Source organism: Kryptolebias marmoratus, linkage group LG20, assembly GCF_001649575.2.
Source record: "Kryptolebias marmoratus isolate JLee-2015 linkage group LG20, ASM164957v2, whole genome shotgun sequence".
Classification (NCBI taxonomy): Eukaryota; Metazoa; Chordata; class Actinopteri; order Cyprinodontiformes; family Rivulidae; genus Kryptolebias; species Kryptolebias marmoratus.
In genome coordinates, this window is record NC_051449.1 from 7,352,831 (window position 1) to 7,370,924 (window position 18,094).

Below are 18,094 nucleotides of genomic sequence, written 5' to 3' on the forward strand. Positions count from 1 at the left end.
AGAGTTTTAAACCAAGCATCTCGTGTTGGAAAAATCATTTGGGTTAAACCTTGAAAATAACATCATGCACAATGGCATGCAATAATGTGATATCTGGCTGGAGTTGTAAGCTCTAAGAGTATGTGTTGTGTATAAGTGTCAGCTACTACCACACCAATTTTACCTCATTATCAGTAAAACTCATTGAGTTATAGCCGTTTTTGTGTCGGCAAATGTAGATTAGCTGTGGTGGCCATTTTCAATTGAGCTGTCTCTAGAAGTTGATCAGTTGTAGAGGTACATCCAGTGTTTACTTTCTGAGAGTTTCACTGACATCCGTGCAGTGGTTCAAGAAATATTTTGCTAACAGACAAACAGAGTTAACTCCGGCAGTTATTGCCAAAGTTTTAAGCAAAGCTGTAGCGCAATGTCTTGCACTCAAAGTATCTGTTAGAGATATTAAGAGCCAAATCTTAATAAATAAAAAAAACACATATTGATATAAACTCGTCATGCTCCAAATACACAAATTAAATTTTAAAGCTCCAGTCATGTTTCCTACATTGCATATCGACTCGTGCACAAGCTGCCACTGCAGTGCACGGAGAGCAGGTTTGCATCAGGATGTAACCTTCACTTGCTTGCATCAGTTCCTTGCTCGGCACAGACAGCACTTTGTAAAGTGTCACAGGCAGAAATGAGCACTCATAACAGGCAGGAATTCTGAGCAGCTTCAAAGAAAAACCTCATCAGCACCTCCTGATTCAATTCTGGTCAGATTTTTTACTTTTTCTTTTTTTTTTTTTTTTGCTTGAAACAACAAAAAGGCCCCCGATCGGATTGTAATTAGGCCGTCTTTCACCTGCATCGTTATCGCCCGAACAGAAGGCAAGCGATAATGTCTTCATCTTCCAGCAAAATATCTCATGGATTTGAATGAAGCTGTCAGAAAGTGATCTTTGGATGAACATCTACAACCAGTTAACATGTGGAGTCAACGGCGTTCAAGATGGCAGCCACAACTATTCGACCTTTGCAAACATTGCAATAACTTAGTCAGTTCCACAGATTCTGAGCTCAAACCTGGTGTGGTAGTAGCTGAGACTGATCCCCGGCACACACTCTGAGCGCTAACTGATTGAGCGAGACATCCTCCTAAAATGTTGCTATAAACTATCGGAGACACGTCAGTCTGTCAGCAAAGTTGATTTTAATGAAACGTTCAGGTAACAATCACTGGATGGACATCTACAACCGATTCGCTTCTGGAGTCAACCCAATTCAAGATGGCTGCCACAGCCAACTGACCTCAGGAAGTACAGAAAAGGCTATAAATCAGCCAGTTTTACAACTAGTGAGCTAACATTTGGCGAGGTAGTAGCTGAGAGCCATTCTCAACACATACTCTGAGCATTAGCCCAACAGACCCTGTGAATAAAAACTCTGCCATGACAGGAGGCGGGTGATATACATTTCTTCAAGGAAGGCTTGGTCTTTAATTGTCTCTGCTTCCATTTTTCCCTCCAAGCTTTAATCACAAATCCACTCATCAGTAATGAAAAGACACCAGTGGCTCTAAATGCAGAAAGCTCCTCTTGGAAGCACAGTTCCTTCTTATTTTCCCGTGTGTGCCTGTCTCTCTCTCTCCAGCAGCAGACAGGAGACAGGTTCCAGCCAGCGCGTCATTAAACCGGTTCCTTTCCCTCCCTAACAGTAGTTGCTTAGAGACCCATCATGGCCAGATGTTGCTTGAGTGACAAAGCCTCTTTGTTGGTGTGTTCCTCTTGTCGAAGCTTGACTGTGTGTGTGTTTGTCAGGGCAAATATTTGACAGAAACTCTCTCCGAGTCTCCTGCTTGAACCTTGAACGGAGAGCGCGTGAGTCTCCTCTCCGCTCAGACGGGGGGGGACTCGGCGGAGGACAGCTCCGGTGTTTACGTTGAATCCTAATAATGCGGTGCCAAAGGTCTGTTTCTGCACAGATACGATCAGCCCGGCTTCTCCTGACACCTGAAGATTTATGTTTGTTTCTTCAGCTCCAAAGAAGGAAGGGAAATGTTTGTTTGTTTTTTTGTTTGTAGCCTCCAGCAAGTGAGGTCAAGGATTATTAAAACGATTATCATTTTAATTTCTTTTTACAGAAGAGAGCTGAGGTACCATCCACTCAGGGAATGTTTCAGATCAGAGTTTCGTGACAAACCTGAACATTAAACACTAAGAAAAAGCTTTCAGTCTCTACCTCAGCTCCAGTATTGTGTCATGAACCACTTATTACTCCTGGCAGCTTTGCAGAATTTTCAGTTTTTGAATTGTGTTCTCTTTCCTTTCATTATGGACTATATTTTATCTTCCTGATGGACGTTTATTCTTTTCATCTAAAGACTTTATCCACTGCAGTACTTCTGGACATTTAGTGGGCTTTGACACAATACTCTGAAAAAAAAAAAACATTGATGTATTTTTAGGACTTGCAAGTGTTTTATGTTTCATATGTCTCCTGTCTCATTTCATCCCTTTTGTTCTTGTTATTATTAAAACTTTTATAAATACAACATTTTAACACAGAGAAAGGACATTTTGAGATGTGAAACAACTCAAAGAATGTCTTCCAAAGACGAGTATTGTGGACGTTTATCCAAAATCTCCATCATTTCAAACCAAAAGTCGAAAGCGGATGTTGGCAAAATATCTCATGAACCACTGGATAGATTTTAATGAAACTTTCAGAAAATAATCATTGGATGTACATCTACAACAGATAACCTTTTGGAGTCAACCCAATTCAAGATGGCTGCCACAGCCAAATGACCTTAAGAAACACAAAAAGGGTGATAACTGGTCAAATTCTACAGAGCTTGAGACAGAATCTGGTGTGGTAGTAGCTGAGAGTCATACTGAGCATGGCATCTTGCAATACAATGGATATAATTGTGACATTTCTTAACAAAAGTATAAATTCTTAGTCGAACACTCTGGCATGAAAGGTGGTGCATGATATGCATTCTTTCAAGAAATGCTTGGCTTTTAATTTTTAAAGTTTTTCTGCTTCTTGTGCAAAATAAGTTTCCCGATGCTCATTGCATCAACAGAAAATGCCTCAGATTTCCAAGCACTCCCTCACACAGCAGAAAAATGTAAATTTCAGAAAGGAAACCGTCTGAACTTATTAGATTCTGCAACTATTGATTCATTTACAAAACCGCTGCCTTTCCACCCAAACTCAGCCAGACCTGTTACATAAGGAAACAAAGTGGCAGCAGCTGAGAGCAGCAATAATTAGCTGAAAGACGAGACATTAAATCAACAATCTGTGTTTGACAAAAAAAGAGAGAATGAACCACAGAAAGCTTGGCTCGGCATTGATGGTGAAAGAATAAGCTTAATAAGTTGAGAGGTAAGTTTAATGGCTCTGACGTTGGTTTTCTAAAAAAAAACACGGATGCCTGATGGAAATGAAGCTGATGAGAGCGGCGAGAGTGAAACACACCGGCGAGTCGGCTTGTCGATAAAGCTAAACAATGCTCTGCCAGGAGCTCGCATTCATCACGGAGCACAGGAGGAGCCTCCAAATCAAACTTTCAGCCGAACCTTTCATCACAAAAAGGGGAGGTTTTTCCATGAAAGGTCAGCAAGACCTAAAGGTTACTCAGAGACTTTTCATTCATTTCAGGATTCAGTTGATCATTACAATCCTTGCTTTATACCCGATACATTCACAGGATAATTAAAGGCCTAGCATTCCTCTAGGACAGTGGTCTCAAATTCTGGTCCTGGAGGGCCACCATCCTGCATGTTTTCCTTGTTTCTCTGCTCCAACACACATGATATGAATCAATGGCTGATTTACAGGCTTCTGCAGAACATGAAGAGGTAATTTAACCACTGAATCAGGTGTTTTGGAGCAGGGAAACAAGTAACACCTGCAGGATAGTGGCCCTTGAGGACCAGGATTGGAGACCCCTGCTCTAGGAAAAGAGTTTTTTATGACAGAGTTTTAAACTAAGATCTTTTTATGATGAGACAAAATGGAGCTATAATCATTTTGGTCAAACCTTGTAGGCAACGTTATGCACAATCTCAGGTGATGATGACTCTTAGGTACCACCTCACCAAAGTTCAGCTCAAAATCCACAAAACAGACTCGGTTCCAATCATTGTTGTGTTTGCTAAAGTAGATTAGCTGCGGTGGCCATCTTGAATTGCAATGGCTCCAAAAGTCAATCAGTTGTAGACATGCACTCAGTGATTACTGTCTGACAGTTTCATTGAAATCCATTCAGTGGTTCATGAGATATTTTGCTAACAGTCAGACAGTGTTGGCTCTAATAGTTAAAAACAAAGTTTTAAACACAGATAATGTGCTTGGACTATAAACTGGGGATGAATCTCAACTATCAGCACACCAAATCTTAGCTCAATGTTTGTAATATTATTATTTTTTTTTTTCTTTAGTGTTTTCTGAAACTTGCTTTGCTGCCATCTTGAATTTGGTTGCTTCTAAATAGATCCAGAGTACTTTCAATAAAATCCTTTCACTGGTTCATGAGAAATTCAGCTGATAATACAGACAAATAAACACACACCTGGCCAAAAACACCATCCATCTCTGTACAATGTTTTTGCAATGTTTCCACTCTGCCGTTAGCCCAGAGACAATTCAGAAAGGTGATGAGGTGTTCACTTCCTGTCTTTTTATCACCTGTTTTGTTTCAGTCCAGGAGTCAAGCAGCAGAGCTCCAGTCTTTTCACTCCAGCAGGGTAAATTAATACTTTCCCCCTTAAGCTTCAAAATAAATACTCCATGTCCTGGCAAACAGGCAACACACAATACTTGGGATTTATTTTTACAGTGTCTTTTTGTAATTTAGCAACACAAAATATCTCATAAAAGATGAAAACGTAAGTATGATTTTCAGATACAAATAATCTCGCCCAGGTCCACTTTCATGCATCCGCGCACGTCACAACACTTCAGCAGCACCCATTTGGGAAAACAAAATTGTATACCATTTTGTACCATTAGCGCAGCCTGTGATGTGCATGCGCGAGAGTGTTTTCCACAGATGTGGTGCTCCCAGGAATGAAGGTGTGCATTTTAAGGCTCTTCGTTTTTGTTAAGTGCAAATGTTGAAGGTAAAGACGGAATGGTAAATTGCTTCTCGGAATAAGCATAACAAGGTAGCTTTAGGATAAGACTAAATTAACAGAATCCAGTGTTTTTTATGGCACAAAACTCACTACATGCAAGGTTTTAATTATGTTAATGCTGATTACATTTTAAAATGGCAGAACAGCACTAAGTTTTAGGAGTTATTTCATTAATATTATTTCTGTGAACTTCTGTGAATCAACATTTACATTGTTGTTTTCCTTTTTTTGTTTGTTTGTTTGTTGTAATTTCAATCTAACTACTTCTGCATTCTTTGTGCTAATTGACCAATTATCCATAAAAACGTTCAGCTCATTAAGGAGATGGTTGCTACGACCCTTTGTTTTGTAACTTTTATACTTTTCATAAAAAATTTAACTTTCTTTACAAATATTTAAATACATAAAGATCTCTTCAGTTCCTGAAATCTGCTTCAGCATCTTTGCTCTATTTTTGTCTTATTGTGCTACTTTTAGTTTTATATTTAATACTCTGTTGTTGTTAGCTTTTAGCTGTCATTGTGTTACTTTTAGCTTTTAGTCAGCCTTTTGCTACTTTTAACTAGCATTTCGCAACTTTTAACTGTTAGCTATCCTTTTGGTTAGCATTTAGCTTCTTTTAGCTTTTAGCTAATGTTTTGCTCCTTTCAGCTAGTGTTCTGGTTCTAACTTTAACAACCAGCACATACACACTTTGTGTGCATTTCCTTCAGTTATATAATATAACTTCTCATTTCTACACATATAATCAAATAAAGAAAACAAATTATTTCTCCAAATCAAACATTTAGATGCCCAGGTAAGAATGCCTGACTTCTCTCTTTGGCTCTAAATAAAGTTTAGAGAGTTGTTGGGAAAGTCTTTGCAGGTTTTTGCACAGCTTCATTAAGGCCCTTTAACTCGTCCTTCCAGCTGGATCCCATCAGCTTCCCTCCAGTACCTGTCATCTTCAGCTCCTCAGAGCAGCTCATCAGCTGAAGGACATCCAGACACCTCCAGCCCCTTCAGTGTTGTGTTGCCTGAACTGCTTCACTGTTGGGCCCAAAGGCGAATCACCGTCAAACTCCCCGGTTGTTGCAGGTTTCCTTTAATGACCTCTTTACGTTTAGTACAGTCATTTATCAGCAGGCGGCCTCAGACAGAAACATGGGTTTCAGTGTGTTAGCAGACAATAGGAGGACAGCTGAGTTACTGACCAGTGATTGGACTTCTGGTTAAGGATGTCAATTTTTGAAATTGTTAGATCAGAAATTCTTCTTTTTCTTGTGATTTACACTACATTTTAGTGGGTCTTCATCAAAAGCCTGCTGCCACATGATGAAACAATCACATGGAGAGTCACAATGACAGACTGTTAGGAACTTATCAATACGTTTTGAGCTTTTCAAAATGGATTTAAAAAAGCTCATCTGGAAACTATAATGAAAAAAATTTAGTTACACAAAAATGCATTTAATTTAGTGTATTTTAAACTTAAATTAGTCACTTTTAGAATCCAATTTTTGTTATTGCAAAAAAAAAAGTGCATTTTTAGCAAAAAGGCAGCATGAATACTGAACGCTGGAAAAAGAAGCTGCAACTAAACTATTAAAGCTAAAACAATCAGAACAGCAGCTAAAACTTGTAAAACAATAGCTGACAGCCAAAGTTATCAGAACAGAAACTAAAATCCCAAACCTGCAGAACAGCAGCTAAAAGCTAAACTTAACAAACAGCTGGTAAAAGCCCAAACTAGAAAAACAGTAACTAAAAGCTAAAAATGAAGTTTGCTCAAGATCTCAAAGAGCACAAAGGTTTTCTAGCGTGTGAAAAAGTTCTTGATGCATTTCTGTGAGGAAAATGTAAAGAAAGTTGAATAATCCGAGAAGTAATGCCAAAAGTCATAGTTATGTCCTGAATGAGCCGAACGGTTTGATTGTCCCAGTTCTCGCTGCCGCATACTTACCCATGACATGTTTGAGTAATCCAACTTTATATGCAGACGTCGTTCTGCCTCACAGAGATCCTCGCCCCCATGTCCAGGCATCCAGATGGCCGGTCACTTTCAGGTCTGCTTGATCCTGCTCCAACGTCCGTTTGTGAAAAAGTGATTGGCAGGAGTTCTGTCATCCCTTCAGAAGACTTCGCTGCACTTTGTTGCTGATGCTACAACAGTTTGTAACAAAATGTGTCCAAATATGGGAGCATTTTAACTCACGACAGCGGTGCCGAAGCCCTGAGGATCAAACAAACTGGGTCAAAAGCGTACACTTATTAGATTAAGAGTACATTATGTACTCAGATCAGCTCCGAAACTCTTGTAAACCTACTTAACCACATTAGCGGAGAACACTTGCTGCATCTTGACACCCCAGCTCTAATTAGCTATTATTGTTGTCGGGTGGAATCATGGTTGTTCCGTCTTTATAAATTAGATAAATGTGTGTTGTTTTTCAGCATTCTATTTTTATAATTGCTTTTACAATTCAGAAAACAACACGTTAAAGCTACTCTGTGATGCAATATACAGTCTATGTACAGTATTTTTTCACTTTTATTTCAGCACGTGGAATTACAATAAAAAAGTTAGACATTTTAAATTTATTTTGAGGTTTTAACAGCGTCACATTTCACTTCCTTTGAATGGGGTGCTGTCTTGCGTTACAGAATCAAACGGTGGATCGGTTGCTTCATTTTACCCAAGGACGTTTCACCCAGACTGTGTTCACATTACAGGTGGCCTTACCAGACGTTCACTGGCTGTTCTTTTGGAAACAACCACTGAGTTTGTAACTCACGTCCTGCCTTGCCCCGGACGCTAGCATCTACTCTTACATTCTGCGTCTTCACACCAACAGGCACAGGGTGTCCCGGTCCTTTTTGTGATGAAGACTGAGGGCTTTCTGACACTGCAAGTGGAGATTTTTCAGGAACACACTTTAAACAAAGGGTTAAGTAAATATCTCACAAACGTAAGCAATGTAATGTCTAGCTTGTTGTATGCTGACGTATTACATTTGGTATCAAAGCTAATCTTTCTTAACAAACATAAAAACTAAAGTCATATTACCAAAGTTTGCTATAAAATAACTGTCGTCCATCGCTGAAGGCAAACGGAAGTAATGTTGTCGCCCATGTCTTTGTAGGCATGTTCGTTTGTTTGTGGCGTTATCAGAATATCTCATTAAGCATGAATACTGCACTGGAGAAAATCAACATGATGCCCATAACTGGGTGAATTCCGTCCAAAAACACCTGCTGGTAACGTTAAGATTGAATGCTCTGCTGATATTTTGAAATATTTTTTTTTCAAAACACCAACTAATCAAATTAAACGATCTGATCTGATGATTGACTGCCACCACAGTTCCAAACATCAGGTAATCCCACGATCATGTCTTACAGCGAGGTGTAAATGTAAATCTGGCGTTACCAGCAGTGTTGTCATCACTCTGCTGGTCCCAGAGACACCAGCTTGGGGGTTTGCAGACGGATGCAGACACTTCATCTTGGTTTGTGTAAATTACCAAAAAGGAACAATGGTGGCTTAACAAGGGCATTGTTCGTTTCTTTGCACCAATTTGGTGTGTGAAATGGGTTTAGGAGGAAAGAAAAATTTCACCTGAATCTGTCTAATAATAGCTTTATGTACCAACCAACCTTTCCTCTCTGTAAACGGACCAGACATGAGAACAGTTTGGAAGCTACAGGACACTGACTGCAGTTTATTAACGGCCACCAGTGCCATAAATAACAAAAATCTTAAAATCTTCCTTATTTATATCAGCGATATTTGGTTCCAATTTGTTAGCTTTTGCATTTTTTTCCCTCAGTAATCTAAACAATCCACTTCTGAAAAAAATAAATAAATGAGAAATAATTGAATAATCAAAGTGTTATTTAGTTTGGGCTAATAAGCAAATTCCGACTCCCCAGTGTGTAAAATGTGAATGTGTAAATCAGCAACTACTCAGCGTTCAACAGACGGATGATTGTCTCGGTGCTTTCTCGCTGCAGGGATCTGAGTTTGTCCAGATTCTTTAAACAATCCACTTAGAGTCAGATTTTTACTAATTCCACTTTAACAGTCGGGTTGCTCAAGAGCAAACAGTTTTCTACAAAAGAGTAATTCAATGCGGCCTGAATGCCAACCTGGAGTGAAAGAACACAGCCCAGCGGGAAAGTGATTATCCTGCACCTTCACTTGGCCATGAGCTATATGGAAAGACGCTCCGAATCAGGTAATTCCAGTGTCCACACAACACCGCTGATTTCACAGCGTGTGACAGAGCAATTCACGTTGTACTGCGGCACACCGGAGCATTATCGTCAGGCTCCGGAGCAAAGTGGTAACACACACTAGTGTCTCTGACTCCTCTTAGAAGGAGACTTTAATGGAGCTTCACGCTGCGCGGCTGTCGGCAGCGTCTTGTTTTGATTGTCACTATGGGAACGGACAGTCTCTGACCCATGGTTACAAGAGCGAAGGGATTTAATCGATTGACCGAGGCAACAACAGTCTTCTTCAGCCAGACAGAGATGTCAAATGATTTGGAAGCGCCGACCAGAAACCTTGTCTTTATTTGCTCACTTAACACCTTAATATTCAGAAAACATCCAAACACACTCGAGAGAGAAGAGATGTAATCAAGAAAATGAGAGGGGCATAGCCTCATGGGAGTCTCATGGATAAACCAAGCTTCAAAGGCTGACTGTGCAACACAAACGCCCCTTTCCAACCTGTCCCTCAACCTCTGGGCAACACATGTGGGCAGCATAATAAAAACAACGAAGAGGGGCAGAAACCATTTATTTCAGGGTCCAGAGTTCACTCATTTGGTTCAGATGAGCATGCGCTGGGAGCACAACGTGCCAGCCACAGTAAACAGTGTTTGGAGAGCAAAGCAAGGCCAGGCAACAGCAGCCAGATGAGGTGAGCCTCTACATAAATATTGACTTGATGTACATCCCCATTCTCCCCACCTTTTAGATACTAAAACACGAGGGATGAGTGCAGCAGAGTTTGCAAAGAGAAGAGCCTGATTTGAATGCCTCCTAACAAAGATAAAGGACTGGTTACATGCTCAAGAGACTGTAGGCGTTAACGTTGAATGGGCGCTCTTTATTTACCAAGGTTAAAACCTGGTACACAGAGGAAAAAAACAAGTTATCGGGTGGGAAAGTTTACACAGACTTTCGTCTTTAAGCATGAGTTTAGCTCGCGCGTGGATGTTCTGACTCTGAGCCAGTATAGTTTGATTCCTACAGAGGATTCAGAGTTGGGGGGAAAAAAAGAGGTCTGGTTTCCTCATGGAGTTTAGCTTTAGCAATAAAGGCATCTGGAAACAGATTTCCCCAGGGCGGTCTGCTGCCAGCCTCCACGTCTGACTGCCTGGCATATCAGCAGCTGTGAGTACAGCACACAGTAGCTGTTGCAAATACTAATAGAGTACGTAGAAGTTTGAGTACCCCGGGGCAAACATCGCAGTTTGTTGATTTTTGAAGTGGAAATATGAAAACACGACTCCAGCAGCTAACAAATATTGCAAATGAGCATTTTTTAATATTAATACAGCAATGCAGTTCTGGTAACTAAACTAAAAAAAATAAACAGAAACTCTCTATTTAGACTCTCAAACTTTTTTCAAACTTTTTAATGTGGCGTAAATTGACTATAAAAATACTTTTAGCGGAATGACTGAAATTTCAGTCAAATATTTCATAAATTAAGCGACTTGAGATCCATCAAATGATGTCGAAATGAAACAGTAACTTAAGTTACTGCATTCAACAATACCTTTACGATGATATAGCAGTTTTATGAATGATTATTTGTTGCACTCCCCTATATTGAGCAATGTTGGTGACCGTGAAAAGGAACAACTCCGTTTTAACAGGAAGAAACCTCCAGCAGAACCAGGCTCAGGATGGGTGACCATCTTCTTTGATTAGCTGGGGTTTGAGATGAAAAAAAAAAGAAACTCTAGGAACCACAAGTAAACCTGCAGCCTGAGAGCGCAGTGCTCTGTAAGAGAAATATGCTCCATTAAAAGGATGGAGATGAGGTGACAGAAATGTAATACAGGTCTTCACACTACATGTACTACAGCTATCATCTGTTAGGGCTGGAGGTTCAGGTTTGGTTCACAATGTTTCATCGTGGCATGATAATGGAAAAATCAGTTTTAGCACCAATCTGATTGCAATAAATTGTCCTCTAATTAGCTGTTATTCTGCCAATGGTCTTTTTCTATTCACCTGTCTGCCTCTGAAACCTATTTATCCTGTTCAAGGAGGGTGGAGGAATGAAGCCATTTCCAGCTGATACTAAAACCAAAGCATACCTCTGTCACCACCTTTACCATATTTGAATATAGACTTCAAAAAGTCATATTTTAAACTTATTTTCTGATTTTATCTGTTTAATAGTGTAAAATCTCAAAACGCTTTAATTTTAAGCTGATTCCTGACAAAGAAAAGTAATAAATCTCCAACTGTTGAAACTTTTCTTTTAAAACAGTTAAATTTAGCAATCAATTAACTGTAGTTTATTTGTCTTTAGCGCTAATTTAACTACTTGCAAATCCATTTTTCCAGTTTTTTGTTTTGCAGCTACATTGCAGCTGTGATTGTGTGGAAAAAAATCCCTCATTATAATACGAAACTGTCTTTTTTTGGCCCCACTGGTTGGCACTGTGACCCCATGAAGATAGTCTAGGTGAAATCTTCTTTCTGTGTGAGGAAACAGGTGGGGAAGTAACACTTTATTTGGTCATTTCTAGGAATGTCTGTGTACAACAGTGATGTACAATTAGATCTGGCAGAAAATATGTTTTTTATTCTTCTGTTCTGTGACATAATCAAGAATGTTCTGTCGGGACACCAACGTGATTATTTCAGCCGTCTGAGGCATAGATAAAAACATTTAGTTCTTTAGGGATTCATTAAAGAGAGAGAGCGAAAAGTAATGTTTTCAACACTTGAACCTAATATAATAGGTACAAAACAATCTTGGAAGCTGTTTTTTTTAAGTTTAATTTAAAACTAATTTCCAGTCCTTTAGAAACACCTCGCATTAAACAAAAAGAACAAAAATATTTGAAACTGATTACGGAGGTGTAAAATACTCAAAACGGTTATAAAAGCCCTCCATGCACAGCAAACGGGTAATGACAGTTTTTGCAGTCAGAGTGCGAACAGAATTTCAAGGACCAAAGATTTTTGCTGTTGGGTGTTAAAATTGGAGGTGGGAGAAAGTTAAACTTTATATTGATTAAACCGCAGTCCTGGTTTTCGTCAGGCCGATGCAACGTCAGGATTTAATCAGGTTTCACTTTCATGTTTTTGGAGGTGACTCCAAAGGGCCACCTGAAGCTAAAGGAGCAGATTGAGATGGAAATAATGACCGGACAGAGCGTCATTCCCAGAGGGTCTCCTTTACAGGACTACGTGACCCATGTCTCAGTTTTGTGAAGTACTGATGGTGACGAGCATCAGAGCCAAAGTCAAAGTGACCCGTGTCTTGTCTGAAAACACAGGATATTCACTTTAGGGTTTTGGCTTGTGCACATTTGCCCCAAAAGTTGATTACACCTAAACAACTGTTTAAAATTTTCTTCTGTATATAAGCTTGATTTCATCCTAAAGGTAGACGTGATCAAACAGGACAATAAAAGCCACATGAATTGAACAGTTTTACAATAGATTTTATAAAATCCATCACATTCTTCAGCTAAATTTCATTGCTCTTGAGCATACATGGCCACAAATATGAAGATGCTACAAAGCAGAGCCACGGTAAACATCTTTATTGGAATTCATACAACATTTCACAAGTCAGACTTAAATATTCTGCAGTTTTGTACATTTTCACAGACATAAAGTGCAACTTTAATCACCAAACATCACTAAGCTGAGGTCACGACACGAAACACAACAGTTAAATCAGGTTTTGGGGGCGCAGCTGAAGGAGGGACAGCACAATGTTTGATTTTTAAAGTTACTACACAAACTGCTGAGCTGAGCTGATTGCAGCACGGTTACAAACTCATCCACACAATAATACGCAGACACAGAGTTCAGCTTCGAGCTGCCACAGCTGGGGCCTGCTGCTGGTCCGTGGACTGCAGCTGTCTGCCCAGATACTCCCTGTGAAGGAAAAACACAAGATTAGACTTTACAGTTCCATCACAACGGAGATTACAGGGTTATTTAGGCAAGCTTATATCCTCTCGAAGAATAATGGCTGCAAGTTTGTCCGCGTACTTTAAAGCTATTTAAAACTTCCAGGGTAACAATCATTTTAAAAGAGCTTGGAACGAAGTGAAAAATGAAAGCCTGTCACATTAAGACGTTTTACAAACATGACATGTATTAAGTACATAATAAGGTACTTTTTTAGTGAAAATGTGCATTTGAAAGTATCTGTGTGTGAAAAGCCAGTGGTTCTCAAACTGTGGGGTGTAGTACCCTAAGGGAGTGCGCAGCGCTCACTCCTTTTATTCAGGGGTCTTGGAAAAGTTGTGGGTCAAACTAATGAATAAAAGTATTCATCATTCATCATACAGTGAATACAGACTCACTGCAGCCATTAATACAGGGTAAAATTGATAATGTTGAGCTCTTAAAATGTACAAGACTGTCAAAACTGTGTTGTGTTTTTTGTGCAAATATTGGACTTTATTTTTATGGTTCTAAAAGTGATGGCACATTTTGTCTTATTTGTATGTATTTTTGAATAATCAGAGGCTGATGGAGCAGCCTGTTGTTATTGTTCCAGCAAAGAGGAGGTTCTATTGAATTGTTCTCTTGGGTTTTTTATATGCATATTTTTTTCCCAATTATAGTTTTCCAGTTACAGTAAATTGGACTCAGTTTACTGTGAGGCACGAAAAGCTTGAGAACGACTGTAATGAGCCATCATGATGACAGTAAGGCATTTAACATGCTAATTCCACTACATGTCACACTTTCATATCATTTTCTATCTAGTAAATTATTAAGAGTTAGCTGTTTTATAGGGCTAAATTACATATCATCACAACTTTGTCACATCCTACACTAAATATACATAGCACATAGAAACTGTATGAAAATAAGTCGTCATGATTGGTTGGCTTGAGGCTGCATCTATAAAACTGACAGTGTGTAAACACTGAAGTATACTCCAGTATTCTACATTCCTATTTGAAATGGATTTTCAAACCAAATATTTTTTTTTAACAGTTAAAAACCTCAAACGTTCTCACCTGGATTCCTTTTCTCAAAACACCCAAATGAATCATCTGTTATCACACTGGGTTTTAACACCAGAGCCTCTTTCACACTGTAATTAAACACCTACCGGCACGGAGGATTTTTTATTTTCAATGGAAGACACAACACAATATTAAAGGCGACACATTACAAGGCATAATAACATTGTCACAGGTTCAGGGTTACCGGTACTGATGAAAACATGACACCTTCAACAAACCAGCGACTGATGTTCTCCAGTTCTACGCTTCAGGCTACTACAAACATTGGATGTTATTGAGGCAATGAAGTCTTGCTGCATCCATTTAAAAAAATCCCCAGAGTTGTTGTATTACCAGCCTTAATTTATTCCATGCCCATTTATGCAGAGTTGGAAAAATAATTAAATAAGGGTTAAATAATTTAAAGTAAAATGTTCTCTTTTTACTTCACAACAAAGACACAGGTATTAATATTACATCCCAGTGTGCTCGTGGCAAACATGACGCACCTAAAAATAAATAAATAAAAAGACTCATCCTTTCAGCTCTATCAATGTGTTGTCTATGAGCAGAGTGATTTCCTGTCAAAACTAGTGCCGTATATTTACATTTTTTAATCTGGGATTAATGAGCTGTAGAGCTGATGATAAGACTGTAATAATGTGCACCTAAAGCCTGATTTGAATGCATTTTATCTTTAATCCACCAACTATCTCAGTGGAATTACAGCACTTATCCTTTAATAAGAGAGCAAGCTTCAGTGGAGCTTCTTGTTCCGAGAATATGAGCTCGTTCCTCTTATTCTGACCCAAACGTTAAGCACCACTGAAAGATGAAGACAGTCTTTTTGGAAAGGTCACAGCTGTCTTTCAGGTATCTTCTTGACAGAAACATTTTAGACCATGACACTCACCTTACTGGAACCAGAATCATAGAGCCTAATAAAGGAAAAGGCAGGCCAATCTTTCTGATAATGGGGAGTGCTTTCTCCTTAAAAAGCACCACTTTCTCTGTCCTTTTCTGCTGAGCTATGATGCTGTTAGAGTTTCCAAAATAACAAATTTCCTACAATTTTTCAATAAATGCTATACTTTCCTATATTTACACAAAATAAGAATCACAGTGAAGTGATATAGTGCAGCATGCACCCACCACAGAACACGGCTGAAAGTTTTCTGTCAGACAAAAAATACTTTTAATGTTTCAGTTTGATGTCTTCCTTTTCTAAAATAAAATTTCAGAGACAAAATCCTTGTGTTCTTTATATACTTGTCCAATAAATAAGATTCTGATTCTTGTTGTCAGCTTTAATCTCTTTGTTAAAGACTGATCCTGACTTCATCAAAAGAACATTTTTCTTCTTAAAAATGAAGTGGTTGAACACCAGGAGGTTTCACGGTGATTTCACAACAAAAACTAAGGTTTCTGCTTAATTAAAGTAAAAAACATCTACAGGTCTCTTCACAAATGCTGCAGATCAGTCTACCTGATCATCAGCTACTGCTTAAGTTTATCTGTGGTGTTATGGAAGGAGCCGTAAAAAGAAAAAGAAAAAAAACACTGAAAAGGCGATGTTGGCTCTGAGTACTCGGAGTTATTAATGGCTGCAAATAACTGCAATCTAAAAATGACTCATGAAGCTATTGTTTGCAGTCAAGGTGATTTCTGGTCTATGTTTATGCAGATGCTATGTGGCAAAATGGCTTGTGGGTGTTAAATCCTGCAAGATGTTTCACAAGTTTAAATCAAAGTGTCGATAAATGAATTAAAACCTCAATTTATAAAAGACATTTAAAGAAAATTAAAGCTTGCTGTGTCCGATTTCTTAGGGTGCATGAATGAAATCACAAGAGCAGAGTTTTTAAGAGTCCTCTGAGTCTATATTAACTATTAATATATCTCAATTATGTTTCAGAGCAGATAAAATAAATCCAAAGACTCTTTAAGACTAAAAAAGCTTATCTGCAGTTTGAAAACGTGCATTTAATGTAATAAAAATTCAATGTGTTTTCTTCTGCCAAATCTTTATATTCCATTACATTTGGAAGACATCTTCTTCCATTGTTACAACTACGTAGCAGTAGTATAGTAGAGATAAATCAGTAAAATGACACTATGTGTGCTTAAAGTCAAAGGCTTGAAGACCATAAAGACAACAGAAGAAAATAAGGTTCAGTAAAGACAGTCATATAGAGCACAAAGAGTAAAACTACAATCCTCTGACTATCTCCAGTTTGATTGGTTTTAGAGCCCAAGCCTGTAACAGCTGAGGGACTCTGGACAAGTTTCCACCGTCTTAGCTGATACGTTTACGGGACCTAAGAGACACAGATTAGATTCAAGCCATATTTGTCAACTGCAGGAAAGGAAATTCTAATTTACATCGCTGTACAACAGTCTTCTCTTCAACAAGTTATGTTTTTGTCATGTTCATTTTTAGGCAAAAGATTATAAGAAACAGAACAAAAACATCTTCCAAAAAGCTGATATATTATAGACTTGGGTTGGTTTTTGCTTTTTATTAAAAAAAATGTAATATGCACCGGGTTTTTTATATTAATTTTGATAATTAACTCTGATAAGAGAAACAAATTACTCACATGACTGATCATATGGATGATTACTTGTTTCTCATTTTAAACAAGAAACACAGCTAAGATTTGTTGACATGAGGAAAGAATAATAGTGTACCCAGATGAAATAATTTAGTTTAGCTCTCTGTACTTTTATTTTTAATAATAACCAAAACAAGTAATTTGGTTTGTGTCGTATTTTTAAAAAATATATTACAGTTATTATAGCCAATAAAGCATATACCACCATGCTCCAGTGAACTTCTGTCTGGTGGATTTGCTCCAAACAAGGAAACAGAAACATGTTGGATAAATATTTTATATTAAAGAAAGTTTTAAATTTGTTGGACAGCTGGTTGGATACAAACTATCGTGTGTTTCTGACTGTCAAACAAATGCTGTTTGTCTAATTAGGTAATAATTAAGTGGATGAAGCTGTTATTCTTTACTTGTTTTACTTTTTGTGTTTTAATTTTCTGCTTGAAAAGTTATAATAAAAAAGAAGAGATAAAACATACACCAGCTATATTCTGATCATCTGCATTTTCTTATCCAAGTAGAAAGGTAGGAGAATAACAAAGCACGCGGCCCTTTTCTGAACAAAGAAAATAAGGTTTCCTGCTTTTTTTTTTTTACCCCCACTTACTTCCTCTGTGTAAAAAGCAACAAACTACGTATCACAGAACAGGTCAACTATAAAGCTCTGCAAAGAGGACCATACTTCAGCCTAATCACTAAGACAAGAACAAGGACAAGAAAGGACAAGGACGGAGATTTTGTCAATAGCTCACGAGCTTCGACAGCGAAACTTCAATACCGAGCTGATAGACCAAAATGGCCTTCTTTTAAGATCTGGACGTACATTAAAGAGAACGACTTTTCAAAGCAGTCTAAAGGGCGCAGAGCTAGATAACCGTGCCCATATTCATCTACACTGTTGTCATGACAGCAGGAGCCTTCGATAAGTAAGGACGAGAAGAAGTCCTCGTGGAAACAACAAGGCGACCCACTCGAGGTGAGCTGCTTAGAAAAATATCTCGACTCTGTGGATGAATGAAACCTCGTGGTTAAAATAGACCGAAGACATTTCCTCTTTCTGAAGAAGCATTCGCACATTTCTGTTTTCACTCAGGCAATCCATGTGACAACACAACCTTGAGACACGACCCCCCCCCCCCCC

General features: G+C 38.5%; 1 protein-coding gene across 2 annotated transcripts in view; it reads right to left on the reverse strand.

The window, feature by feature from the left end:
• Positions 1 to 12,897: 12,897 nt before the first annotated feature.
• The window catches only part of atp6v1h (ATPase H+ transporting V1 subunit H), a 25,376-nt gene continuing 20,179 nt past the window's right edge, over positions 12,898 to 18,094 (reverse strand). For both annotated transcript variants that reach the window (XM_017411085.3, XM_017411084.3), the window contains one exon: positions 12,898 to 13,253. In XM_017411085.3, the coding sequence (XP_017266574.1) occupies positions 13,184 to 13,253 (70 nt within the window). In that variant the 3' untranslated portion in view covers positions 12,898 to 13,183. The remainder of the gene's footprint in view (positions 13,254 to 18,094) is intronic.